We start from the raw sequence: 27,508 nt of genomic DNA, 5'->3' as shown, positions 1-27,508 counted from the left end.
AGAGAGGGGGTGAGAGCAGGCCCCCAGGAACGCGGTATTGCAACAAAAATCCCCTGTGGCCCATAAAGCACTTACCCCATAGGCCACGATTATAAAAGAGACATCTGTAAAGCTGTTGACAGGACACCGCGGACTGCAAAAAAGGTCAATTATGATTCTTTCTATTATTCATTTTTGATTAATGGAGGTTTAATATGTGAAAAACTTTCCTGGAGCAGAGAAAAGTGATTTAAAAATCTGTGACGTTTTCACAATGTAAAGCCTATGAGCCGAGTAGGAACATACAAGCATGGCCAGCAGGGCGAAACACTACCTATTCAGTGGGCCATATTCTGCTAACTCTGAAACTAAAAACTGTTTTTGCTGTATGCGCAAGGTTATCCCATCCAGTATCTAGGTATTATTAAAATCTATGGGTAAAAGACTCTGTGTGTGTGTATGTGTGTGTGTGTGTGTGTGTGTGTGTGTGTGTGTGTGTGCGTTAGATTAAAGTTCAGATACAGTGGCATGCAAAGTTGGGCACCCCTAGTTTAAATTTCTTTTACTGTGAGTAGTTAAGTAAGTAGACAATGAACGGATCTCCAAAAGGCATGACGTTAAAGATGAAACATGCTTTTCAACATTTTAATCAAGATTATTGTATTATTTTTGTTTTGTACAAATTTAGAGTAAAAGAAAGGAAAGGAGCACCATGCAAAAGTTTGGGCACCACAAGACATTTGAGCTTCTGAGACAATTTCTCAAGACCTCAAGACGTCTCAGACCTTCATTAGCTATGGGTTGTTCACAGTCATCATTAGGAAAGATGATGCAAATTTCAAAGCTTCATAAAAACTCTGACTCCTGACAATCAGAGGCCATGGGCTCCTCTAAACAGCTACCTAGCACTCTGAAAACTAAAATAACTGATGCCCACAAAGCAGGAGAAGGTTATAAGAAGATGGCAAAGTGTTTTTAGGTTGCTGTTTCCTCAGTGCGTTATATAATTAAGAAATGGCAGTTAATAGGAACTGTAGGGGTCAAGTTGAGGTCTGGAAGACCAAGAAAACTTTCAGAGAGAGGATTGTTAGAAAGGTAAATCAAAACCCCTGTTTGACTGCAAAAGACCTGCAGGAAGATTCATCAAACTCTGGAGTGGTGGTGCAACTGTGCAGCAACTTGAACAAATATGACCTTCATGGAAGAGTCATCAGAAGAAAACCTTTCCTGTGGGGAAATGCTTATATCCAGCAGCTCACATAACTGTATTACAACAGTTTATTTAACTGTATTATACCAGTAGTTTAATTACCTTTGTTATAACAGTACTTTATTTAACTTTATTCCAACAGTACTTCAGTTCAGTTCTTTTTTGCCATCATTGTAACAGTACTTTACTTAACTCTAACAGTACTTTAACAGTATTGTGTCAAAAGTTTATTTAACTTTATTGTAACAGTACTTTAACTGTATTATAACAGTGGTTTATATAGTAGTTTAACATTTTAGTAGTCTACAGTAGTTTGGAGGAGTTTCAAAATTTTAAGATAAATATTTTGCATTTGCGATATAGCCTAAAATATTGCAACATTATTTAAAGTCCGTATCGCCCAGCCATAGCTCAAATCAATTACGATGGGAAAAGCTCACCACACAAACAAAGAAGGCCAATGGGCTCTGTAGATTAAACAGGCTCAATTAAGTCTGACACGTTTTTACCCAAGAAAGGCTGTCAAGATGAAGTTGGTTTAAAGTTATTTAATCAGCATTTTCCTCTCCTCTCTTTAACAAGTTGTAAAATTTGTTATAAACCATGTAGAATGGGAGATGCTTTGTCGGGGGGGTGAAACTAATTCAGGGCTCTGAGGCTGGACAGGGGAACTAGAACATGCCAGGGATTAGAGATATTTATTGTTTCAGGCTGTGGTGAGCTGCTGTCAGCAGTTTATGTGAGCGGTGTGCAGAGGGAGCAGAGCACGCTGATTCGGCCTTGAAACCGAGTGAATTTTCACCTCGCCATGTAAATATGACCACAACAGTCTCTCTGTAGTGTGCATCTTGAACACAACAGCTAGGTGCGTGTGTGTGTGTGTGTGTGTGTCAGATAGACAGTTTCATTCCAAAACTAGCATCCAGGTGTTTCCCTGTTTTCCTTCAGACCCCTTTTGTTTTGGTTCAGTCCTGACTCTGTTTATCAGGTGGAATCCTTCAGCTCAGGAATTGAAACAAGTTGAACCGAGTTCAAATTAAAACAAATTTACCTTAAGCTACTTTATCTTCACCGCAATTTGTGATACCTAGGGGTGAATCTGTAGGCCTATGTACTGACATTCAGGAAAGCCACAGAATTTTTGGGGACCAAAACATGGGGTGGTGGGAGTGCAATGATAAGAGAATCTGTAACCCCTATGGAGGCCAGAGTCAGAAATGCAGGTCAGTTTTGAATACCTTTTCTAAAAGGATCCTCTTTGCTGTTAACACAACAGAACACTCAAAACTAATTGACTTATGAACTTATGACCTATGAACTTATGAAACTTATGAATGTATAGAATAGGTTCAGGAATTTGTTTATATCTGTTTACAAGAGGGGCGGATCATGGACTGTATATACAGTACAGGCCAAAAGTTTGGACACACCTTCTCATTCAATGCGTTTTCTTTATTTTCATGACTATTTACATTGTAGATTCTCACTGAAGGCATCAAAACTATGAATGAACACATGTGGAGTTATGTACTTAACAAAAAAAGGTGAAATAACTGAAAACATGTTTTATATTCTAGTTTCTTCAAAATAGCCACCCTTTGCTCTGATTACTGCTTTGCACACTCTTGGCATTCTCTTGATGAGCTTCAAGAGGTAGTCACCTGAAATGGTTTTCCAACAGTCTTGAAGGAGTTCCCAGAGGTGTTTAGCACTTGTTGGCCCCTTTGCCTTCACTCTGCGGTCCAGCTCACCCCAAACCATCTGGATTGGGTTCAGGTCCGGTGACTGTGGAGGCCAGGTCATCTGCCGCAGCACTCCATCACTCTCCTTCTTGGTCAAATAGCCCTTACACAGCCTGGAGGTGTGTTTGGGGTCATTGTCCTGTTGAAAAATAAATGATCGTCCAACTAAACGCAAACCGGATGGGATGGCATGTCGCTGCAGGATGCTGTGGTAGCCATGCTGGTTCAGTGTGCCTTCAATTTTGAATAAATCCCCAACAGTGTCACCAGCAAAACACCCCCACACCATCACACCTCCTCCTCCATGCTTCACAGTGGGAACCAGGCATGTGGAATCCATCCGTTCACCTTTTCTGCGTCTCACAAAGACACGGCGGTTGGAACCAAAGATCTCAAATTTGGACTCATCAGACCAAAGCACAGATTTCCACTGGTCTAATGTCCATTCCTTGTGTTTCTTGGCCCAAACAAATCTCTTCTGCTTGTTGCCTCTCCTTAGCAGTGGTTTCCTAGCAGCTATTTGACCATGAAGGCCTGATTCGCGCAGTCTCCTCTTAACAGTTGTTCTAGAGATGGGTCTGCTGCTAGAACTCTGTGTGGCATTCATCTGGTCTCTGATCTCAGCTGCTGTTAACTTGCGATTTCTGAGGCTGGTGACTCGGATGAACTTATCCTCAGAAGCAGAGGTGACTCTTGGTCTTCCTTTCCTGGGTCGGTCCTCATGTGTGCCAGTTTCGTTGTAGCGCTTGATGGTTTTTGCGACTCCACTTGGGGACACATTTAAAGTTTTTGCAATTTTCCGGACTGACTGACCTTCATTTCTTAAAGTTATGATGGCCACTCGTTTTTCTTTAGTTAGCTGATTGGTTCTTGCCATAATATGAATTTTAACAGTTGTCCAATAGGGCTGTCGGCTGTGTATTAACCTGACTTCTGCACAACACAACTGATGGTCCCAACCCCATTGATAAAGCAAGAAATTCCACTAATTAACCCTGATAAGGCACACCTGTGAAGTGGAAACCATTTCAGGTGACTACCTCTTGAAGCTCATCGAGAGAATGCCAAGAGTGTGCAAAGCAGTAATCAGAGCAAAGGGTGGCTATTTTGAAGAAACTAGAATATAAAACATGTTTTCAGTTATTTCACCTTTTTTTGTTAAGTACATAACTCCACATGTGTTCATTCATAGTTTTGATGCCTTCAGTGAGAATCTACAATGTAAATAGTCATGAAAATAAAGAAAACGCATTGAATGAGAAGGTGTGTCCAAACTTTTGGCCTGTACTGTATGAAACGTATATTCTGCTCAGACATGACTACACTTGTGTTGTGCACTTGTAAGAACTTGCATTCTGATAGTAAGCTAGAAGCAACTAGTGTCCCTCCCTCTAAACCCTGTTGGCCCTAGCTGAAAAATGAAAATAAATCTCTTAAGCCTGTCTTAAAACAATACCCACATGCCCATATGTGCATTGACACCAGTTTTATTTGCTGAAATCATTCTTCCTGTTCATACTGGTTGCTAATGTAATGTTTAGTGTAACTGTACCTTTGAAAGATAATCACTTTATTTGTCTCAGCTCAGACAACTGTAGTGTCTCTGAGCTGTCAGCTTAATTAAAGAATGCGACTTGACTGTGGATATTTTCTGCCATCTCGGTCATTGGAATAATGCCAGTATATCCCAAAGACCAGTGTGAACAGGAGGAATGACTGCAGCAAGTAAAACCAGTTTTAATGTTTTTATGGACACCTGACTGCTGTTTTTATACAGACATAGGAAAATAAACCAATCCTTAAGCCAGCACTAGACCCTTGCTGATTCATTCCCATCCAGCCTGGTTCTGACAGCTAAAACTTTTCAGCAGACTGGAAGCTGATGTTTTCATATGACAACTCTCCTCCCTTACTTTCCATTTCTGTCTCTGTCTCTGTCTCTCTCTCTCACACACACACACACACACACACACACACACACACACATGCACGCACGCACACACACACACACACACACACACACACACACAGAAACCCTGAGAGCAGGCCAGCCACAGCCTGAAAACACATTCAGTGACTGTAGAGCACCACTGCCAAAACTTAAGAAAGGGAAAATAAACCAATTTTCCCAATTAATACTTATACTTGTGTGTTTCTTCAAGATGTTTGTGAAGCTGTCTCAGCCTGTGCACAAGTGTACAAACATCAAGATATCTTTATATTAATATTGAATGAAAAGTCTATGAATGAAAGGGATCACTAATAGTTACAAACTCACAGAGAAGGACAAACTGTAATCCACTCATCATTACAGGCCCAGCATCAAACAGCACAAAGACACTTTAAAAGGCTCAGTGGTGAACATGTGGAGCGTTTAGCAGATAGAGACAGGTATTTTTCTCTGGACTTGGTAGAGACCAAACCAAAGCTAGACTGTCTTCCCAAAGCTGTCTGATAGCAGAACTTTAATAAACAAAAATAGTTTCCACTTAAGAAGAAAAAACAGTTACTTATAGAGTCGAAAATAATTTGACCAACATAACCACATTAGAATGTATAAAAATTATATTTCACCTACTACAATCAGGGTTGGGCAATATATCAATATTACATCAATATCATGATATGACACGACACTATTTCTTCTTAGATTTTGGATATTGTAATACCATAAGTGTTGTCTTTTCCTGGTTTTAAAGACTGCATTAAAGTAAAGTGATGTCATTTCCTGAACATACCAGACTGTCCTTGCTGTTCTATTAAGCCCCACTAATTTTAGCCCCTTAACCAGCAAGATACAATGAAGCGCCACCACAAATACTGTCCATCTTCACCCAAGCAGCGCTCACACATTGATCCAAATTGGTCCACACCAAGTTATAATAGAGAGTCAGGATAAGTATGTTTAAGTTTATTTACTTTATTAATCCCCCTGAGGGGAAATTCAATGTTTTCACTCTTGCTTGTCAATTACACACAGGTCTGAAAGACACACACGTGCACAAACAGGACCTATACATGCACAAAGTGGAGAGATGTCAGAGTGAGGGGGCTGCCCTTTGGTCAGGGCTGCCCTTTGGTCAGGCGCCCCGGTTGGGGGATTCGGTGCCTTGCTCAAGGGCACCTCGGCAGTGCCCAGGAGGTGAACTGGCACCTCTCCAGCCACCAGTCCATGCTCCATATTTTGGTCCAGACGGGGACTCGAACAGGCGACCCTCCGGTTCCCAACCCAAGTCCCTATGGACTGAGCTACTGCCGCCCTAACCACCATAAAGTTTTCACAGGACCTTCTTGCTGCTTTCTAATGTTTACTAGCCTGTTTTCTGGCCTGACCCTGACATGACACACCTATTTTTAGCAGGTTTACACATGTTTACACAGTGGTATTATTTGCCTTTACCCACTTAGTCATTATATCTACATTACTTCTAATTATTGATTAAAAAAAAATCATGGAGTGCTGCAGGAATGAGTCCTGAAACCTGGAAATTAGTTCATATTTTTGTACTAATAGTCCCCTCATCTGAAAGTCAATGGGTTTTGAATGGGTTTTTTGATACCAGAAATACGGCAAGACCGCAACTGAGAATAATTTGCTCCAAGGCGTAGTGGCTTTCCTGTGGGCCTGGAAGCACTCTATTGTGTAAATATTTCACAAAAGCACCAACATTCAACCCTACAGTTTTGTCACAACATCACTTTTGAGGTATTTGGTCAGAGATGTTGTGATTTATGATTTTCATCATATTGCCCAGCCCTAACTACAATAAAACCACAACCACATAATATTATTTGTCTGATAGATAGTCCCAATGGAAACTAAAAAAGTAATTTTTAAGTGTCATCTTTCTGATTATGTTAACATAAACAAAATGTCAGTCATGTGGAGATTTCTGAAGGACTGAGATTTTGGAGTTTTTACTAAGGTATACCTTAGTAAAAACAAAACCCAAAACTATCTGTGTGATAGTCAGATACCACTAGAGGTAAGAGGAAAATGTTTTCTCTCATTTGAATGGCCCAACTCATTCACATTTCTAGTGTCGCCTCCATGTTCCACTTAATGGCTCATATACACGATGTTAAGTGACATAATGTCCATGCAGAATTTCTGTTAAACTATAAAGCACTTCTGTTTGGTTCCTTAAGGTGGTAGGCTAGGAATGATCAGTGCAGCCTGGATGGCAGCCTCAAGATGTGAAAGCTATCACATTATTTCATAGTGAAGTCATTTTGAAGCTGTAGCCAAAAAAGCTTGAGAAAAACACTGAATGGAGTTACAGAGAGCAGAGGTTTCCTCTGCAGGAATGCAGAAGGTATACTGATCTAAAAGCCATTTGCCGACTTAATGTGAAACATGACAGAGACAGAAGAGACATTTAAATGGTGATGTGGGCCCAGAGAGGAGACAAATGTAACTATTTTTCTGTCATTAATCGTCTGTCTAATTGCTGCACATTTCTTTCAAGTTCGTGGACATAAACATCACTACACATTTAGTATGTACATTTGTTGTTGTTGTTGTTGTTGTTGTTGTGTGCAATACCTCCATTTATCTTCTGTTATTTGCCTTTATCCACCTATAACATGGCTGTAATTATCAGAGGAATGCATTAATACGGAACTTATCTTAACTTATCTTATCTTATCTTAAATAAATTACGCAAGAAACGTTTTATTCACATTTAAGGTCAAATTTAATCTAGACAGCAGATCCAGCAGTAAAGCTGAATGGAACCAACCAGACTCCAGTGTTTGGGGTTGACGATGCGTGTCTTTTGCATCGTGACAAGAAGTTAAATTGTAGCCTGTCCTAACTTTATTCATCTGCCTCCCCGTGGAAAACACGCACTTTTAAAACACTCTGATATGAATTGTAACGTTAGGCCTAATAACTACACTGTAGCTACCAGTAGCTACACTCGCTTCACTGTTACTCTATATTCCAATATGGTCAGACTGCATCATAAAGTCTCAGATACATAAATATCATGCAGAGTCCACCCTACCTTTGGACTACATGGTCATGCACTTCGAAGGCTCCCAGTTCCAGGTCAAACCATTACAAGATTCCATGTTTTTACTGATCCCGAGGTCTGGTCCACCAAAAACTCCACATTCACAATTTATAAACGCGTCTTAACGGTTAAATCCGTGCAAGAATAAAGTAGCGTACGCTTAGCTTGGGAAGAAAAAAAAGTGGCTCCAGAATTGGAAACCCCATTCAACAGATATCCACTGCAGGAAGTCCCACCCAAGAAGCGAAAACAATGTCTTAAAGTACAGCAGTTAATGTGCTGCGTTTCTCTTTCTCCACAGGTATGGGTGATAGGCTTTAGGGAATTGATGAGCTTTCATTCGGCCGCCCCAGTCTCGGCTGCGGAGGGCGGAGTCAAAATGTCCACAATTTGTTGAGCCGGCTGTTTTGCCCTGAACTCCGCCTCCCAGGCACCACTTCCTCTCACACTGTTTGCTGCTCTGTGACCAACCAGGCCACCGTGGATAGCGATGAGGCTACTATCGTATGTATATTAGAATATTTTGGGTGAGTGTTCTACTTTGTAAGAAGAAAAAAAAACCAACTAAATTATGGGATAATGATATTTTTATGTGTTTTCAAAGTTATGAGGGGGAAAAACATTTTTTTTGTCGGCCTACACTTAATTTTATCATTGGGGAAAATTCCACATTAACCGAAAGAGATGGACGGACTCCAAACAGGATTTTGCAGTTCAGTTTTCTATCAAGAACTACAACCATGTGGCACAACAATAATAATGAATAAAAAGGTAATAAAAAATAACTGTTTGAGAAATTCCATGTGAATCAGTGAGACAGCATTCTGCATCTTTATTAGAGTCTGTTTGTTACTTATGAGCTGGTGGTGCAAAAAGGGGGAGGCATATCAAATATTTTTTAAGTACTGGGGAGGGACTTATGTTTTTTAATTTTGGCTTAAAAGAGGGCATAGAACTTAAAATGGCTGTATTTTGCATTTATTTTAATGCTGATTGTCATTAGATTTTCAAATTAACAATGGTCCTTGGTCATATCATAAAGGACAAAAGCTCTATCACAAAAAATACAAAGCCAAATCCAAGCTTAAAGTAGTGATATTTCATCAAAATCGCTTTATTCTACACTTCATTTAAAATTTTATTAAAACTAAACCATTTGCACAAATTAACCAGCATGCACTTTTTTAATTTCAGGATTTTGTCTTCAACTTTCAATCATCAAAGAGTATATTTTTAAAAATCTAATTACTAATTTATGGTCACTCAGGGAAGCTCAAGGAAAATATTTTTTGCTTAAGGGATGGTTAAACAAAATAAAGTCACACTCCAGCCACCCCTCTGATGAGTAAAGAACAGTCCCTTACTTTTTCTTTTTTTTTCCCTATATGTACCCCTGGCATGGAGAGTTCTGTTTGTATATATTGTTAATGTATTTATGTTTGTTAAATAAATCATATATTATTAAAACAAACAAACAAACAAACAAACAAAAATGGTCTACTACACAGATCACATTACATGATCACAAAGGCTCTGGCATTAACAACCATGACAATTTCCTGAGTATCACACATTCAGTATTTATCATGATTTTATCATAATTTCAACCATCAGGACTTATCAATATCAAGAGGACACCAAGAGCTGTATTCTATTAATTCACAGGTGCAATGGGCCCAAATGGGAAAACAGAAACAAGCCGAGACAAACAAATGTGGCTTGCAGAAGTGCTAATGTGTTTTAATGCAGAAAATCATGAATCTGAAATACTTTATTGTTCCCCCCAGGGGAGGGACTGGGACATGTTACAGTGGCTTTTATACTGTATATAGGCATAAAGAAATAGAAAATATAAATATAAATACTAAGTGTGTATGAAAAAAGTTTCAATGTGCAATAATATATAACACAATATATACATATATAAAAACAAGAAACAAGTGATATGTAAGAAACGGCAGGAATGACAGGCTTGTATGCACGGTCAACACATGTGCACATAGGCATATATGAGTTTGATGGGCACAATAAGAGAAGTTGCACCAAGCCAAGCATCTGGCAGGAAGCACCATCGCTCATCTAAAGATGGGTAGCAAGAGGGCATAAAGACTGGGTCTGTTGCTGTTTCTCTACCCTCCCCACTTCAATAATAGGATAACGGTGGTGATCCCAGCTTAGGTTGTCCCCAAACCCTCACCCCCTGCTGGTGAGGACCACACCCATGAGGGAGAGTGTGTTCAGTTCAAATTAGCATATCCATTGTCTGTAAGATTTTGTTAGTGTTTCATCAAGTTAATAAGCCGCTCTCTAACCACACTACTGGTTCCTGGTCAGTGGAGGCCCCTAGTGTTATCAGGCTAGAAAGACATACACCAGCCACACCAGCGTCATTGTTATTATTAGCATTAATAAGAATAGTTCTGATTGATACATTCACATTAGAAATTCTGGTATCATTTTGATACACTTTAGAAAAGTGACATCATAAAATAAAAGGCTTTGTGGGTGAATCAGAAGCCAGCATTGTAACATTGTTTTCCAGACACATGGACAGAATGTTAAGAAGTGATAAGACCTTGTCAGATCTTATATTAGTACTGAAAGCCAGGACACACATTGTCACATAGGCTGTGACAGAAGGCAACAAAGAATAGGCTTATTGCAGGGCAAGGTTGGCAAAATCTGTGTGGGCCACTCTTTGTGATAACAGATTGATATAGTGTTATTGAGCAGAATGCATATTACTGACAATTAAGTATAACTTCCATCTGTTTACTCCATTGTTCAGATGCAATACTGTATTTACTTAAAAAGGGGTAAATTTTTTAGAACTTTTCTCATAATTATGAGATCCAAATCACGTGACTATGACATCATTTTTTCTTCTTTTGGAGATTTGAATCCCGTAATTATGACATAATAAACCATAATAATTACATAAAGAAGTCACATTTGATTTTTTTTTTCCTTTGGTGAATGCAATGCACTTTTGTAAGTACAAGGTAATGTTTCACAAGATTAGAAGCTGCAGATGCTAGTAAAGGTGGATCTGTCTTGTTACACACATTCTACCGATTGTGTGCAAAGTGTTGTCCCTTAACAAAACAAACAAACAAAAAAATAAATAAATAAATAAATAATAAGATTATTCAGACATAGATATTTACAAAGATTATGTTATGACCTATTTAAACCCAGGACATTAAATGAAAAAAGTGATAAGCTAAATATATACACAATCACCATTTATAGGGTGCTTTCTGTTGGGAAGTAGCTGTCCCTAACCCTGACCTCTAAAATTCAATTGATGTAAATATCACTTAAAACATTTTTCATATTTTTTTCAAAAGTGTAATTTGAAACATATTTGTGATTAAGTTTAAGCGGAAAGATTTAGATGTATTGTAGGATTAATTTTTAAATTAAGAAACTATGCTAAAAAAATAGTGTCCCTTGTTTTCATGTCACTACCGAAACACAAGAGTTTTAATGCACTGGTTGAGTCTGGATTTTAGCCACACCCCTGAATTTCTGAGAAGGGGGGTAGTGCTGCACCCCCGTCCCACTCTATAATCTGCTCTACTCTACCCTGGTCTACTCTGCTCTACTCTATACTCTTCTCTACTCTGTTCTGCTCTACTCTGCTCTGTTCTTCTCTACTCTACTTTGTTTTACTCTGTTCTGCTCTGCTCTACTCTACTCTGCTCTACTTTGCTCTACTCTGCTCTATTCTACTATGCTCTGCTCTACTCTATGGTATACTCCACTCTTCTCTACTCTATTCTGTTCTACTCTGCTCTGTTCTACTCTGCTCTGCTTTGCTCTATTCTGCTCTACTCTACTCTACTATACTCTGCTCTACTCTACTCTACTATACTCTTCTCTACTCTACTTTGCTCTTCTCTGCTCTAATCTATTCTGTTCTACTCTATTTTGCTCTACTCTGCTCTACTTTGCTCCACTCTTCTCTACTCTATTCTGTTCTACTCTGCTCTACTCTACTATACTCTTCTCCACTCTACTCTACTCTACTCTGCTCTACTATGCTCTGCTCTGCTCTACTCTATTCTGCTCTGCTCTACTCTACTCTCTCAAAAATTAAAATGTTTTATTAACCATAAAACATTTGTCTTTGTAATATTCCCACCATAAAGCATACATTTGAGGGAATATGATGCAACCTTGACAGAATAATGGTCACTACCGAAACAGGACAGTCACTACTGAAACACTGGGTGTTTTGTAAAAAGTATATTGAGTTATCAACTAAAGTATTATGATGCTAATCGGTTACATTTATGTTCTGTTTCATCAATTATTAACTCTGAAATCAATCTGATCAGCATTATGCATTTTACAAAGAAAGATTGCATTTAGATTTTGAAGAATTCTATAATTTGCACTTCGAAATTTGTTAAAATATTAATTTTTATAGATTTAATTATGAAAACCTTCAGTAAAAAATTGTAAAAATGTAAAACTTTAGACAAGGGAAGGAACAAGCATAACAGGTTGATATTTATTTTTTTGTATAATACTATATGTTTCGGTAGTGACAAATTCTGGAAGAGGAAAAACATTCCAAAACAACTTGAAAATACAATATAAAATTTACAGTCATTTTACTAGATATGTGACCTTTACATATGGTACAATATATATAGGGACAAAGTTTTGGAAATAAAACATACAAAATTTAAAAATTATTCCAGCCTAACTTGCACACATTCGGTAAGATACTGAAAAAGTATTTCTTCCACTGAAATACAATATTCAACCTCTGAACAACGATGACGTGCACAGTAGAAAGCACAAGAAGTGTAGACTACATTTTCCATAGAATAGATGGTGCAAGAGCGCCAATTATTGGTCAGTTTAGAGTACTACCTTACAGCATAGTTAATGTTGATTTTTAATGCAGTTTTTATATCATGTGGGCACCACAAAATAAATTACAGGGGCGAGTAATCTCATATTATAAAAAGGTGTTGGATCATTTGAGTGACCTGGGGGCATTTAGAAACACACGGTTAGCTGATGGTTGAGGTGTGGACACTTTGCATTGTATAAAAATAAGGTCGAGTTTCGTTGTGTTTCTTGTCCTCTTGCCTACTCAATGATGATAAGGGGTGTTAGAGAAATGTAGTAGGTCATAATAAAGCGTGACTGCGCCTCTGGGTAACATAGAAAAAACATGACTGTTATTTGCTTATGAAATTAGCTGATGTGGCAAAACTTGAAGTTACTTGGATGCTGTTTTTGGGTGTTGAGATTATCTCGGCCTCTACCTGCTGGATAAGTTCGGTACCACAATCACCACACGGCGCCATATTAGATAGACATTATATTGCTGCAGACGAAGTCAAGGAAGGGGATCAGTACTCCAGATGACAAGGGTACTCAGGCCGCTGTAGTCAGTTCGCAAAACCCTCGAGGTAACTGCTATATGGTTTACAACAAATAATAGTGTCAAACATCTCGGGCAGCGTAGTCCGAGGCGTCTTGTTTTCGTCGTTGTTTCGCTAAGTTGCCGGCAGACATGACTACCTTGGTTCAGCGGAATTCGGGCCTCGTGCAGAGGCGGACCGAAGCCTCGCGCAACGCCGCTGACAAAGACCGTCCGTCCGGCGAGGAGGACCATGAGCCCCGGCGGGGAGACGAGCAGGACGATGATGATACCGGAGACTCCAAAGAAACACGTCTCACCTTGATGGAAGAAGTGCTGTTGTTGGGACTGAAGGACCGAGAGGTAATAGCACGTAACACTCTGGTTCCGACACTGTAAAATTAAGGTAAATCTATAGACTATGGGACGTTCCCTAAGCTAACGTTAGCTCTATTTCTCTAATAGACATAGCGTTAGTAACCGTTAGCATCCTCGTTTGCTGTAATGCTATAGCTAACAACAATGATGGGCCTCAGAGCCGCAGACCGAATTGGTTCATGTCTTTTGGCGAAACAAGGTTATGTCGAGAAGAAATGTTTAATATATAAACAATAGTGGTGGTCAGTGAATTGGATGTTGTCTTGTGACAACATTATTATCCCGCGACAGATAGTCTGTCTTGTGATGTTTATGCCTATCGGTATACTCACGTTAGGGAGTTAGCATAACAGGATACAGGGAAAACGATTACCAACAGTGGCCAGGGAAATTCAGATAAATGGGTTAATGGTCTGTAGGAATAACTGTAAGTTTCCAAGCATGAATGTCGCACAATTAGCCTAAGCTGCTGCCATGGGGTCATTGTGTAATGTGACCTTATCACTGGTAAAAACAGCAGTCGACTGGAAGAGAGTGGTACAGTACCACAAAAAGTAGTGACACCTCCTTTTACCATTTTCTGTTTTTTTTTATAACCACACGCTATAAGGATTTGTTGAAACTGATCAACAGAAAAATGTGTAAAGCCCAAGTGAAAACCAACAACAATGAACCAACAACGCACTGAAATAATCACTGCTACAGTTATTTTTTTTATAGAACTGTCAGTTGAACATCATCTGTCTAACTGAGGTGAGACCAGTGATTTTTAGTTATAGATGTGTGTGAAAGTTTCAACAGGTGGTTTGTCCATTTCCTTTCCAAAACTTTAGATTAACTACGCTATATCATGAAGACCAATAAACATGCATAACAAATCCATGACAGGTCTACTGCAAATTACCAATCAAGGAAGATTTTTTTTATCACTGTGAAAACATTGTTATGAGTCCTTTTACAGTACATTTTAATTAATTTTAATCTTGCAACCAATGCTGATGCAGTACTCCAGAGAAAAAAATGTTGCACATTGTAACTAAGTACATAACTAAAGGCCTGCATGACCAGCATGTCTTCTTTTTGCATCAAGAAGTCTTCTGCCCTTCACCAATAGACTGACTGAGCAAAGTGATGACACAGTGTTTGATCTATACCAATATTTATTTATATATTTATAAGTATTTGCATTTAAAGTATTATTTAGTGCTTGCACCAAAAGGCTCAACCAAAGCACTGTTGGATATTCCTTAGGCAGTGTCGGAGTGCAATACTGTGATATGCTCAGGTTTGTTTTGCTGCATCAAAACAAAACATAGACTAATAGATTAGAAGGCTGTTCACCTGTCAAGGTATGTAAGGCTGAAGCTGCATCAGACTTTTCAGACTGTGTCTTCTGTTTTATTTACTTTTGTTTCTGTCAAGCTGTCTTTACTTTTTTCTTTAACTGAAGCCACATACAGCCTCACAGGTACTGAGGCATTTGGGTACAAACTACTATTAACTATGTCATACTAACTACTGTCTGTGACTTATGAGCAATTTGTCTTGATCAAAGATAAGGCGTTTTAAGCTATTCACAAATGGGCATTACTTGCCTTAGACTTTGCAGTAGTCTGTCTGCATTTAATATTCAGTCTGTAGTCAGATGCCTAGAGGAGAACATGCACATACAAAGGTGGTGTTGTCAAAATGTAATGCCAGCTCAGCAGCTGTAATATTTGGGCCAGTGAGTACAGATTCGGTGCCATACTAATGATGCCAAGAAGTGTTACTATAATTTCATCTGAGGGTGCTTAAAACATTGTAACTAACAGGCAGGACCTGCAAGTGTTGTTTTAGATTAATGTTTCACTTAGCATGTTTACTCACTGGCTTAATTGGATAGACCAACAGGAATTCTCCTGACAGCCAGTCTGGGTTCAGAGAGCCCTCTTGTTAGTATACAATAGACTGTTGTAATTGCATGGTAACTTATTGACACACCCAGATTCTGATATGTGCTTCCATTATGTAGGGCTACACCTCGTTCTGGAATGACTGCATTTCATCAGGTTTGCGTGGTTGCATGCTGATTGAACTGGCCCTGCGAGGACGTCTTCAACTGGAGGCTTGTGGCATGAGGAGGAAAGGTCTGCTGGCCAGGAAGGTAGGACACGTATTTCTGCCTAATCTTTACTGAATAAATAGTTCTGCTGCTGCTCTTTGTTTTTTACCTCGCCTTAACTCACGTTAGGAGGGGCATTTGCATATTTACAGAAAGGCCTGACCAACTCCTGCACACTTGTACCAACACATGGGCTAAACTCTTAACTGACCCATTGTCCATTAAATTTATTGGCAGCCTGGCATTGCCAGAGCAAATTGCAAATGCAAGCTAGTCTGGAACGTCTGAGTTCATTTTAGATATTTACGGGGCATGACCGACGGCAGTAGATCAAAATGCCTCTTGACACAACTGGATAGAGCTACAACCAATCAGAGCAACAAAATGTATTGCCATTTTTACCATCAGAATTTGAAAATAATATTTCAGAGAAAGTTCCACATCAGCTGCAGCCATCTTGGTTATTTTTGATAATGCCTTTTCAGTGCATCTCTTTACTAAGCTAGGTTTATGCTAGCTGTTGTGTCCCAGGCACAAAAAACGTCACATATCATCACATATTTTGGGTAAAGCATGAAGGCTCCCCTGGTTGTCAGTCATCGTCTGAAACATGCCCCATATCAGATAAACAGTTGTGACTGGCCTGAAATGGGCCGGGTCTGCTGGAAATCTGTCTGAAGGGAAGGGGGAACAGATGCATGAGCTGGCAGGTGTGTCTGGTTTCCAGAATGGGAGTGAACGAATCTATTGACAACAGTTTTTTTTAAGTAAAAATGCCCAATAATCTTTGGTTGTAGCTTCTGCAATGCAAGGATTTTGTGGTTTTCTCTGTTTGATGTCATTGTGAACTGAATATCTTTGGGTTTTGGGCTCTTTGTTGCACAGAACAAAACATTTAGAGATGTCAGTCTTGGCTTCTGGGAAACTGAGGGGCCTTTCTTTCTTTTTTTTTAACCATCTTCACCACAGTTTATTTTAGTTACAGTCCTAGTTGAGTAAGTGAACTGCAGAGCACATGATTTACAAGTTAGCTGTTAGCAGTGTCAGTGTCTGATGTGACAGTGAATGCCACTCAGCAATGTGAGCAGAGCCTTGAATTGAAAGAAAAGAGACATTTTGTGTGTATTTCAGTGACTGTCCTCTGATAACAACACCTTGTAACTGGCTGTCATTTTTCTAAATGTAATTCGCAGGTGATTTGTAAGTCAGATGCTCCAACAGGTGACGTGCTCCTGGATGAAGCACTAAAACACATCAAAGATACACAACCGCCAGAGACCGTGCAGAGCTGGATTGAACTGCTCAGTGGTGAGATCAGCTGCTTCATCGGCCCACAGCCTCACAATGTTTCTATATGTGTAAAGAGATCTATAAACAGTGACACCAGACTTTGTGGGGATTCTCAACTTAAGGGCAACAACTGGTGCTGGGCAATATATTGATATCCTGATTGTGATGATAGATTTTGTCTTTGATTTTGGATGTTGTGGTATTGTAAGTATTGTATTTTTTCTGGTTTTAAAGTAAATATTTTATTAACCCTCATTGCAAAATATCATTGCAATATTAATATTGAAGTATTGGTCATAAGTATCATAATGTTTTATTTTCTCCATATCGCCCAGCACTATCAACAAAATTAACACCCTTTGGGACCAAATAATACCTGACTGATAGGCGGTAAAAACCTTAAAATGTAAAACACGACAAAGCAACATCAGAGTCATTGTGTTGTTTTACGGTTGTGTGTGTGTGTGTATATGATGTTTGAATATAAGTTGCGAATGAGACATACACCGGTGGAACAGCAGAAAATGTCATAACAGCAGACTTCAAAGAAGTGACCATGTTGAGTGAAGAAATTATTTATTGAGTGTTTTTATTTATTAATTTTTGTAAATTTCTGCTTTAGTACAAAACCCCCATTGAACCTCTTGTTGACCTCCTGTCTTTAACGTGTCAGGAAAATCTCAGATCAGTGATAGTATTGGAGCACCATCGTTTCATTGCAGCTTTAATGAGTTATGCCAGTCGGTGGGTATGATAGGTGTGATGTCACAAAATCCGTCACAAATCCATGTTGAAATCATAGAAACAGTGGTGTTAGTCAGGGTTTTCCCTGGGTTTTTTCGAGACCAAGGTGGCAAAGGCCTGTGGCGGGGGCATCTTAACAGCTGTACTTTTAGATATGGTCCCCCCTCTATTAAATATGAAAGGAGGCCCCCACATGCTTGAGCTTTACACTGCTGACTTGTATAATCAGAACACACATGTCCTGTGATTTTCAGCCTTCTATGATTATATTTACCCTTTACAGCAGGCACATCCTGACAGCTGAGAATATTACTGTCAGGTATTGTCCCCCCTCTATTAAATACAAAAGAAGGCTGAAAATCACAGGACATGTCTGTTCTAATGATACAAGTCAGCCTTCCTGAAATGTGTGTTTCTCTTCTATAATACACATTCTAAATCTCGGAGGCGACGTCTTTCCACATACGGGCTTCCTTCGCCTTTCAAACGGGTCAGAGCTCCGTGGGAAACAGTAGAAGAGACACAGCCCGAGGGGGAACCGGGATCTGACACAACACAGGAGGGAGAAGCAAGTCCGTGGAGCTGTGCGCCGGATGGAAAAAACAAGCACGTCACACCAAATGCGTGCCGCTAAGGCGTCGCTTTGGTTTGGGAGTGCTCATGATGCGCGTCTACATTGAAAGTAATGGGTTTGTGCGAGTGAAAGACGATACGTCTGAATTTCCGGCACAGAGCTTTAATGTTGAAGTGCTATTTTTTGCTTTAGATTGAGTGACTAATAGACAACTATTTGACAGAGAAAGCAAACTAGCTCGACGACATGGCCAAATGCTAGTATGATGCTTAATATTATTAAACTGTGTGGACCTCAAACTAATGACAAAGGAGAAGTCTGGACCCTGGGGCTGGACTAGTTGGGAACCACTGATTTAGACAATGCCGTTTATATCGATATACAGTCAAGTTGCGTTACGTAACGCTGTTCTTCCAAAAAGCCATGCCAGTGTGCATCTCTCCTCTGTCACACTCTCTGCCCTCACTCACTCACTCATTCTCCAGCAACACTCAGAAGGACAAGCTGCTACTCTGTTTAGTCTGTCTGTTAATTAGTTTACATTTTGACAGCAGTCTATATGTTGCACGTACTATACTAAATCAGCCTGTGTGATGAATGAAAATATTGCAGTTAGGGCTGTAGTCAACCAAAGAAAATCTTGGTCGACTAAAGTCACACATAATTTTCAACTAATCCATGAGTCGTGAGGAAAAAAATCTGCACGTTATTTTTACTTCTGTGGTGGTGTGTCTGTCACTCTGCAGTTACACCTCCAAAACACCAGTCGGTGGTGGAGGACTGTGTTAAGTGCAAGTACAAGTACGCAAACTGGCTTCACTATAAATCGCAGAACTTACAGACAAACACTCGTCTTTATCTGGACACATTACCCCCACTAATACAACATGCTAACGTTATTAGCACAAGTCTGTGGCGTTTTACATTGTTTAAATTAGCCTAGTGATCTTTTCCTCTTTTCATATAAAACCAGGGACAACAGCAACATTTAACAAAGGTAACAGCATATAATTTGGCTCCATTACAACTCACAACATTCACCGACAAAACATCTGTCTTATTCTAAACACGTTTTCCAAGCAAATACAACATGCTAACATTATTAGTGCCAGCCTATGGCATTTTACATGGTATACATTAGCCTAGCGACGAGCAGAGATTTCCTCTGCTCCTATGAAGCCAGGATAAATCACACACATGATTTAAAAAGGCTAGTTTATTGAAGGCTTTACTGTCTTCACAATTTATTGTTTCTTATCTCTGATAAACAAGTAAATACAAGCTTCATTTCCACTGAGGGTAATGGTTTCAGCTTACAGAAACTGACAGGAGGTCTGCACCACCGCGATGCTGAGCGTGAGGGTGGGCGAGTTCAACTTTTTGTCAACAATGGGGGTGTTTTGAAAACACCCCCATTTTCACATTTTCCTGTCCCCCCCGCTGCAGAAAATAATGGATTCATCCTGGAAAGCTATTGATGTAGCATTTTCTCCTTATGAAAGTAACACAGCGATTATTCGACTAATGAGAATTATGGTGATGGTGATGCTGCACCATCCCAGAACCCCCACCAGATCAGCATAGTTTCTGTTGCTGTGTCTCTGGAGCTGCTCTTTTCTGTGAATGGTCCAGTCAATGTCTGCCCAGTTAGCACGAGCCAACACAGTAGTGGGTAACATCTTACACTGAGCTGTTAAATGGTCCCAACAAACTCACACAGACCAGCTCAACTCTGGCGCTTAACCTGTTGATAACCGTTAAGCAACATTAGTAGTGTGATGCTAATGGTTAGCCCTGTCACTGTGTGTGTGCAGGAGGGCTCTCTATCCCCAGCACTCACACTCTCACAGCAGCAGCTAACGTTACAACCCATACAGTCTATGGTGTGGTGAAGTCAAGCGTTGTGTATTTGATTGAGTTGGCAGTTCCATGTGCGGAGTTGCCACCAAAATGTTTAAAAGTATGGCTATACTACACCCCACTCGATTTGCATCATGGGTATCGATTGAAGTACGCTATTGGTATTGGTTTAATTTTTTTTAGAGGTGACACCCAGCCCTACTAACTACACTGAAAACCTATCAACATCACTGCATTAACACTCTTTTTTCTTACTGGCTTATCTTTAGGAGAGACGTGGAACCCCCTGAAGCTTCATTATCAACTGCGGAACGTCCGTGAACGGCTGGCCAAAAACTTGGTGGAAAAAGGCGTCCTCACCACTGAGAAGCAGAACTTCCTGCTTTTTGACATGACCACGCATCCTCTGACCAACAACAACATCAAGCAGCGCCTCATCAAGAAGGTCCAGGAGGCTGTCCTGGACAAGTGGGTGAACGACCCCCATCGAATGGACAAGAGGCTGCTTGCGCTCATCTTCTTAGCCCATTCCTCTGATGTCCTGGAAAATGCCTTTGCACCGCTGCTAGATGACCAATATGACCTGGCCATGAAGAGAGTGCGGCAGTTGCTGGAACTGGAGCCTGAGGGGGAGAGCATGAAGGCCAACGCCAACGAGCTGTTATGGGCTGTGGTGGCCGCCTTCACCAAATGAGGCAACCACAAAGAGGACAGCAAGCAGTTGTGGCATTCACGTGGCATTGTACTTTGGGGTAGGAATCAGAGTACTGACCCCAAAATGGTGACTTGACTGAATTACAGTTGACCCCTTCCTGGACTATTGGAATGGGCTGCCCTCTTTTCTCATGCCTCTCCCTGCTTCATTTTCTTTTCCTTGCAGGTAACTGTCGACGTTGATCCTTCATGGCCCAGTCCCCTCCTCCCCCCATATGCCATTTGTGTTCACTTTTGCTAAAAAATTAATAACTCACATGGAACTCTAAATGAAGTGGCTGGTGATGATATGGGTTAGGCCGAAATCAAGATGTCGATTCATATCCTCCTTATTTTCTATTGGGTGTATCTGTGGAACTGTTTCTTAGAGGTACGATATGTATGGCACAGGTTACTCATAGTAGCATTCTGATACACCTGAGAATAAAATAACGAGCTGTGACGTACATGTACAAATCCATGTACAGGGCAGTAATGCTGTGAAGGAAAGAAAGGTTAGCTGATACTCCTGTCAAGTCTTTAACTGGATATCTTTTACAAAATGTGATTGAAATGTATGGATATGATGTATTTGGTGTCTCAGCATTCTTTTACTCTGAAATTAAGTACTGGGAGAAAACTAATGTGGTCAGATCTGAGAGTCTGAGTCCACTACCTAGTACTGAGTGTACTCAGTTGATGCCTCTTAATCCATCCATTATATATACCTGCTTGTCCTGTGCAGGGATGCACGGGGCTGGAGACTGTCCCAGCTCACACTGGCTGAGGGGAAGGGTACACCCTGGACACGTCGCCAGTATACCATAGGGCTGACACATGGAGACAGACAAGTCCACCTGCAGGCAATTGAGTTTCCAGATCACCTGACCTGCATGTTTTTTGACTGTGGGGAGGGGGTGGGGGGACCCAGTGCAGGCACTTGGAGAAAATTCCAACTCCACACAACTGCCTGTTGGATTCAAACTGAAGATTTGCTTGGTGTGAAGCAACAGCGCTTTCCACTGAGCCACCGTGCCGCCCTACATTCCATCCCTTCTGGTCAAAAGTTGCGTGGAAGATCATTCGTTTGTCAACAGGACAATAAGCCTGCACATGCATGGACACTTGCAGTCCCAGGAATATGGAGCGCTGACTTGGGTAACTTATCAGTTACTTTGACCACAGCCCCATTGAATATTTCTTTAAAAATGAAAAGCCAAATTATGGAGAACATCATTAGACAGACTCGTTTAGGGCATTCGGTAAAAAACGTGCTGGAATAATACAAACTCTGAAGTTCTGCAAACGTAGAATTGATGGGGCGTATGATAATGGAAGAAAAATAAAAATACTAATATTTAATGAACCTTTCTGTCATAAGTGAAAATAGGTCATACAGTTTTAAATGTCCTCCGGCTAACAGTTTTTTGTTTGTTTGTTTGTTTTTAATTTGCAATGAAACATGGATTTGGTGGAGGACTTGGATTGTATGTCATCTAGAGACACTGTCAAAACGTGTGCATGTCTAATATAAACCAGGTTACATTCAGGATTCCAGTATGTAATATTTGACAGGTAACACATCTTAGTCTGGGTCCAATTTCATCTCCTTGATAAAACAAATGGCTCTAAAATTGTGTAAGCTAATTTATGGGACTTGGTAGCATCAGCTAACACAGCTTTTAACTGTGTGAGCTGATACTTACTAGGGCTTAAAAAAAAGAATAAATATTTTATGGGCAGAAACAAACTCAGGAAAGTAGACCTAATCAATGCCAGCTACCTTTGTTGGCAAAATTCAAATAGACATTTTGTTTTCACTTATTAGTGAGTTTAAATATAATCAAAAATGAAGTAATCAACAGGTCTTGGTGCAGAAAAAATGCATTTAGGATGATCTTCTCTTCATCTTTTGAGTTTCTGTATTCTACCTGGTCTTGATTTAAAAAAACAAAAGAAAAACACCTGTAAGTCTTTGACTCAAGACATTTCGTGAAAAACTTGCTTATGAATGTGAAGATGAATGTGAATTTCAACTCTTCTCCAATACAGGGAGAGGTCAAGGGCATGTGAAGTCCCTTTAAAACAGACTGGATCACACACAAAGTGCTACCACAGCTCCTTCAAAGATATAATTAAAGGGAAACTGAAATTTTTAACCTGGACCCTATTTTCCCATGTTTTGGATCTAAGTGACTCATACCCCTTTTCCACTAAAGTTAGGGCATGTACGCAGGCTTTTTAAACATGGGCCAATTTGCTAAAAATAGGCTGTAGACTCTTCTGCCATTGCTAGTAGACAGATGAATATGCCTCTCTGTGTGCATATTTTTATTTTACTGGTGTGTCACGTTTAATGTTACTGACAAGCTATTAATCAGTAGAAAGCAGCATGGAGGCATGTGAGACCTTTATGGAGGTTACTTCCGTTTATATATCTCTTACTTATGCAGTCTCTCTTTCAAACTCAGTGCAGACTAATTTGGATCAATGTTTGATTGCTGCAGAGACCACCGGTATTTTGTGGTGGCGTGTTATTGCATCTTGCCAGTTAATGGGGGTGGGAATCACCAGAGGCCCCATGATTCGATGTTGTTATGGTACGTAAGTCATGATACAATATTATTGTGATAGTAAACATGCTGCAATATGCTGAGTTTTGTGATTAAAGTAAATGTTAATAATAACAGTATTTTTAACTTTAAGTTATGTCCCCAAAGAAAAACTTTGTCAACATCTGCATTATCCAGTAAGATAAAGTTTTTAGTCTGTTCATCTCACTTCAGTAATTTTTATTGCAGCAAAATGTTTGTAACAGACTGAAAAAGCAATTGATTATATTATTCTCGAGAGCTAACAAAAGTTTGATTTGTATTTGTTGAATATTAATCATTTATGTAATAAAAAATTGATAGTTGGAGTCCGTTTAACAATACCATATTGCCACACAAAAAAAATCACCACACTATGGCGTATCAGATTGTTGCTCCAAGTTTATCAGTGTAAGTACAGAAAGTGTAGCTTAGTGTTGTCTAAAAAGAACGTGACTTCTCCTTTAGTGCGGCTCGGTTACATACACTAACGAACAGACTGGATCACTGAAAGGCAAGAAAAACATTTTACTTCTCTGTAGTGTCCTGTCTAAGATGTTGTCAGACACTTCTAATAATCGTCTAAGCCTGTCAGCGGCAAAAACAAGCACTTTAAATTAGGGATGCATGATAACATCGACAAGTCATCGGTATTGGCAGTAAAATGAAATATCAACATCGGCTGATGTGCTTTTTTTTATTTTGCATACATTGAAAGGATTTTATTTTATGTCTCTATCTGCTGGTGGGCCATCATGATAAGAGTATGCATGCATAATATGATGTTAATTCCACTGCAGAAGAGACTTGATCACTAAAATTAGGTTGGGGAAAAAAAAGTGGATATATCGATATCTGTATTGGGTATCAATCAAATAAGTTGGTATATATCTGCATATTGGATAAAGGCAAACAATCCAGTATCATTCCTTCCTACTTTAAATTAAGTCAATTGATGGTGCACAGTTTCCACAGGGATTACATTGCAGCCTGTTTTGCTACTGCTGTGGCGGCTTCAGCGATCTTGCCAGTACTGGACCAATTTTAAAAACGGTTCATTAGTCATGTAGACCCCAAAGCATGAGAAAGTAGGGTCCAAATTAAAAAATACCAAAGTGTCTTTAAGTCTTGCAATTTCCCAAACTCTCATTTACATGATTTGATGTCTTGTCTGTACTTCCGTTAATGTTTTTATTGAACGTAAGAGCCATTTCCTGACCAAAACCCGCTGTGTGCATTGACAAACAGCATCCCAAAAGTTCTGTTTTCAGTGTTGAGGTTAGAGCCCTGTATCAATTAATGTCAACAAACCCAATACTTGACCAGATAACACACCATATCTAGTATGTAAATCAGGCTTCTTCAGAGTTGTTTTAAGTGTATTTTTTCACTTAATGGAGCTAGGCAAGCAGTTTCATCTGCCTCCAGTCTTTGTTAAACCTGGCTTAACATATTCCAGACCAGACCTTGAGTGCACAGAGCTGAAATAGATATTGATCTTCTCATGTGAACGTGGGCTTAGTGGCAAACAAGTGCATTTCCTGAACTGTCAGCGATGCTTAAATGTTCAGTTTTTCTTTGCAGTTACTTGCGAATGCTTTCAAAATAAATCCACTGTATTTACTAAACTTTTAAAAAATCTGATGGATGATCTAACTCGCTCACCAAAGTCTAATCAGAAGAATCAAAGGATGGGCTCACATTCCAGATGTTGATGTATATACTTGTGTATTTGTATCCGACACAAATTGAAACAACATTTTGTCACAATTGCACTGTCAGCTTTCCAAAATCCTTCATGGTTCAGCTGCACTGTCTTGTGGACATTGTGCTCTTAAACATTTGTCAAAGCCTTCTCACCATGAACCATACTTTGCTCTTAATTTCATATTGCCTCAATTTTATGACTTTTATTTTCGCATTTGTTTAGCTGTTCTCTGTTTTCACACAACTTTTGCTACTCAACCTCATGGATCTTGTGAAAGACATTTGCTTTATTACAGATAGCCTCCCTCTGATATTGTATGTAGCAAAGGGCTGGGAGTGATCAGTCAGTGATTGTGGGAGAGGAGGTGACCAAGGGGTTTATGCATCAGAAAGTCACCTCAAATTGCAGAGTGAATATGAGAGATTATATATGTTATCTAAATAAAGGGACCTCTAGTCTGTGTACTTTCTTTGACCCTAGAAAATAAACCAAGAGCTTGGAAGTGCCTAATCATACAACTGATTTTAAGTTTTATTTGAAGGTTGTGAACACGTCTTTGTCCTTTGTGAAGACTCAGGTTTAGCTCATGCTAATTTATTGATTTTATCATGTCATAGGCTCAATCCCATTTCTTGTTTTTACTCCTTCCCCTAGTTTTTGAGTGCCCCTTTGCCCCTCTGAACAGTTATAAGGGGAACTGGTTGAAATCTTCACTTATGAAATGGGACAACCCCCCCCCCCCCCCCCCCCAGACTTTGGTATGTCATCAGAAATGTTAATCGTCATGGTGTTTAGGCAAACATAATGACATTTTCTATCTGATGGAGACAGAAAAATATGGATGCTCACGGTTCGTTCAAAACTTAAGTGCCACATTATCAATTGATCACACAAGTCATCAAAATAAGGAATGCAGACTGCTTCATTACCAGACCAGTAGAGGTGCTCAGCAGTCCAATGCTAGCAATCCATGCTACCACTTCCCCTGCCAGTCTGCACTATTATTAGAGGAGCAGTAACAAGTGCAGCAGCTTCACTGCAAGACTTTAAAATTCAGGCGTCATTTTAAGTGTTGATGAGGTTACTTTGGAAATGTAATGGTTACAGACTACCAGTTACCCTGTTTAAAATGTAACAAGTAATGTAACTATTTAGATTAATTAAATTAACATATGTTTTAAGCAGGGCAATAAGCTTAACAAATTCCGAAAATAGCCTTTGTCCAAAAGAAGACATTCTTGCATGGCAAAAACGATGCAAAGCAACAGAATGAATCTTTTATTCTACATATAAACTTTTTAACCAAACAGAATATATTCCCATGTGATCCCTTTGTAATCACTGACATTTTGATTAGTAACTGTAATTAAATTACATATTTTTCTAAGTAACTGATAACAATAACATTTATTGTAATTTAGTTACTTGTAACTAGTTAGATGTGTGAGTCAATACTGTATTTTCCAGTTTTACTGGCAACATAATAACCAGTTGGACACATTAATAACATTGTGGAATACAAATCAACTAGGCTGTAGTTTTCTGAGAATAATTCCACCATGACAATAACCACTCTCACCCTGGCACAAGATGCAATGTGTTTCCTACCACTCCAGACTTATGTTTTTATGTGTTGTTTTTTTATCACTCACTGAACCCCAGTGGGGGCGGGACGGTGGTGTGGTGGTTAGCACTCTCGCCTCACAGCAAGAGGGTTGCCAGTTCGATCCCGGGCGTGGGAGCCCTTCTGTGCGGAGTTTGCATGTTCTCCCCGTGTCAGCGTGGGTTCTCTCCAGGCACTCCGGCTTCCTCCCACAGTCCAAAGACATGCAGATTGGGGATTAGGTTAATTGATAACTCTAAATTGTCCGTAGGTGTGAATGTGAGCGTGAATGGTTGTTTGTCTCTATGTGTCAGCCCTGCGATAGTCTGGCGACCTGTCCAGGGTGTACCCTGCCTCTCGCCCGATGTCAGCTGGGATAGGCTCCAGCCCCCCCGCGACCCTCAAGAGGATGAAGCGGTTAGAAGATGAATGAATGAATGAATCCCAGTGGATGCAATTAGAATTTTTAAAAAGTCTGTACATATTGACCATTTATTTAATCACAGATATAGAACACATGATCAGTGATTGCCTATTCACCAATGTTGCTGTAAAGCAATAAGTTCAGTGCAGTTTATGTTATTACTGTGTGATAAGTCATTTTAAGTATGTACACTTCAGTGAGGAA

General features: G+C 39.7%; 2 protein-coding genes across 4 annotated transcripts in view; one reads left to right on the top strand and one right to left on the bottom strand.

The window, feature by feature from the left end:
- The window catches only part of pdzd2 (PDZ domain containing 2), a 116,975-nt gene extending 108,673 nt beyond the window's left edge, over positions 1 to 8,302 (bottom strand). For all 3 annotated transcript variants that reach the window (XM_033620026.2, XM_033620027.2, XM_078170972.1), the window contains exon 1: positions 7,941 to 8,302. The gene's annotated coding sequence lies outside the window, so the exon portion shown is untranslated. The remainder of the gene's footprint in view (positions 1 to 7,940) is intronic.
- A 4,862-nt stretch (positions 8,303 to 13,164) lies between these two features.
- golph3a (golgi phosphoprotein 3a) lies at positions 13,165 to 22,828 on the top strand. The gene is made up of 4 exons (XM_033619883.2): positions 13,165 to 13,698; positions 15,728 to 15,859; positions 17,011 to 17,125; positions 20,555 to 22,828. The coding sequence occupies exons 1-4, from the start codon at positions 13,489 to 13,491 to the stop codon at positions 20,977 to 20,979; spliced, it is 882 nt and encodes a 293-aa protein (XP_033475774.1). The 5' UTR covers positions 13,165 to 13,488; the 3' UTR covers positions 20,980 to 22,828.
- The last annotated feature ends 4,680 nt before the right edge of the window (positions 22,829 to 27,508 follow it).

Source organism: Epinephelus lanceolatus, chromosome 9 (assembly GCF_041903045.1).
Source record: "Epinephelus lanceolatus isolate andai-2023 chromosome 9, ASM4190304v1, whole genome shotgun sequence".
Classification (NCBI taxonomy): Eukaryota; Metazoa; Chordata; class Actinopteri; order Perciformes; family Serranidae; genus Epinephelus; species Epinephelus lanceolatus.
Note: the sequence above shows the minus strand (reverse complement) of the source record. Positions and strands in the feature narration are given on the sequence as shown.

Coding starts and splice junctions, on each gene's coding strand:
- golph3a (XM_033619883.2), top strand. CDS start 13,489: ATGACTACCTTGGTTCAGCGGAATTCGGGCCTCGTGCAGAGGCGGACC. Junction 13,699..15,727: donor TGGGACTGAAGGACCGAGAG/GTAATAGCACGT, acceptor TCCATTATGTAG/GGCTACACCTCGTTCTGGAA. Junction 17,126..20,554: donor CTGGATTGAACTGCTCAGTG/GTGAGATCAGCT, acceptor GCTTATCTTTAG/GAGAGACGTGGAACCCCCTG.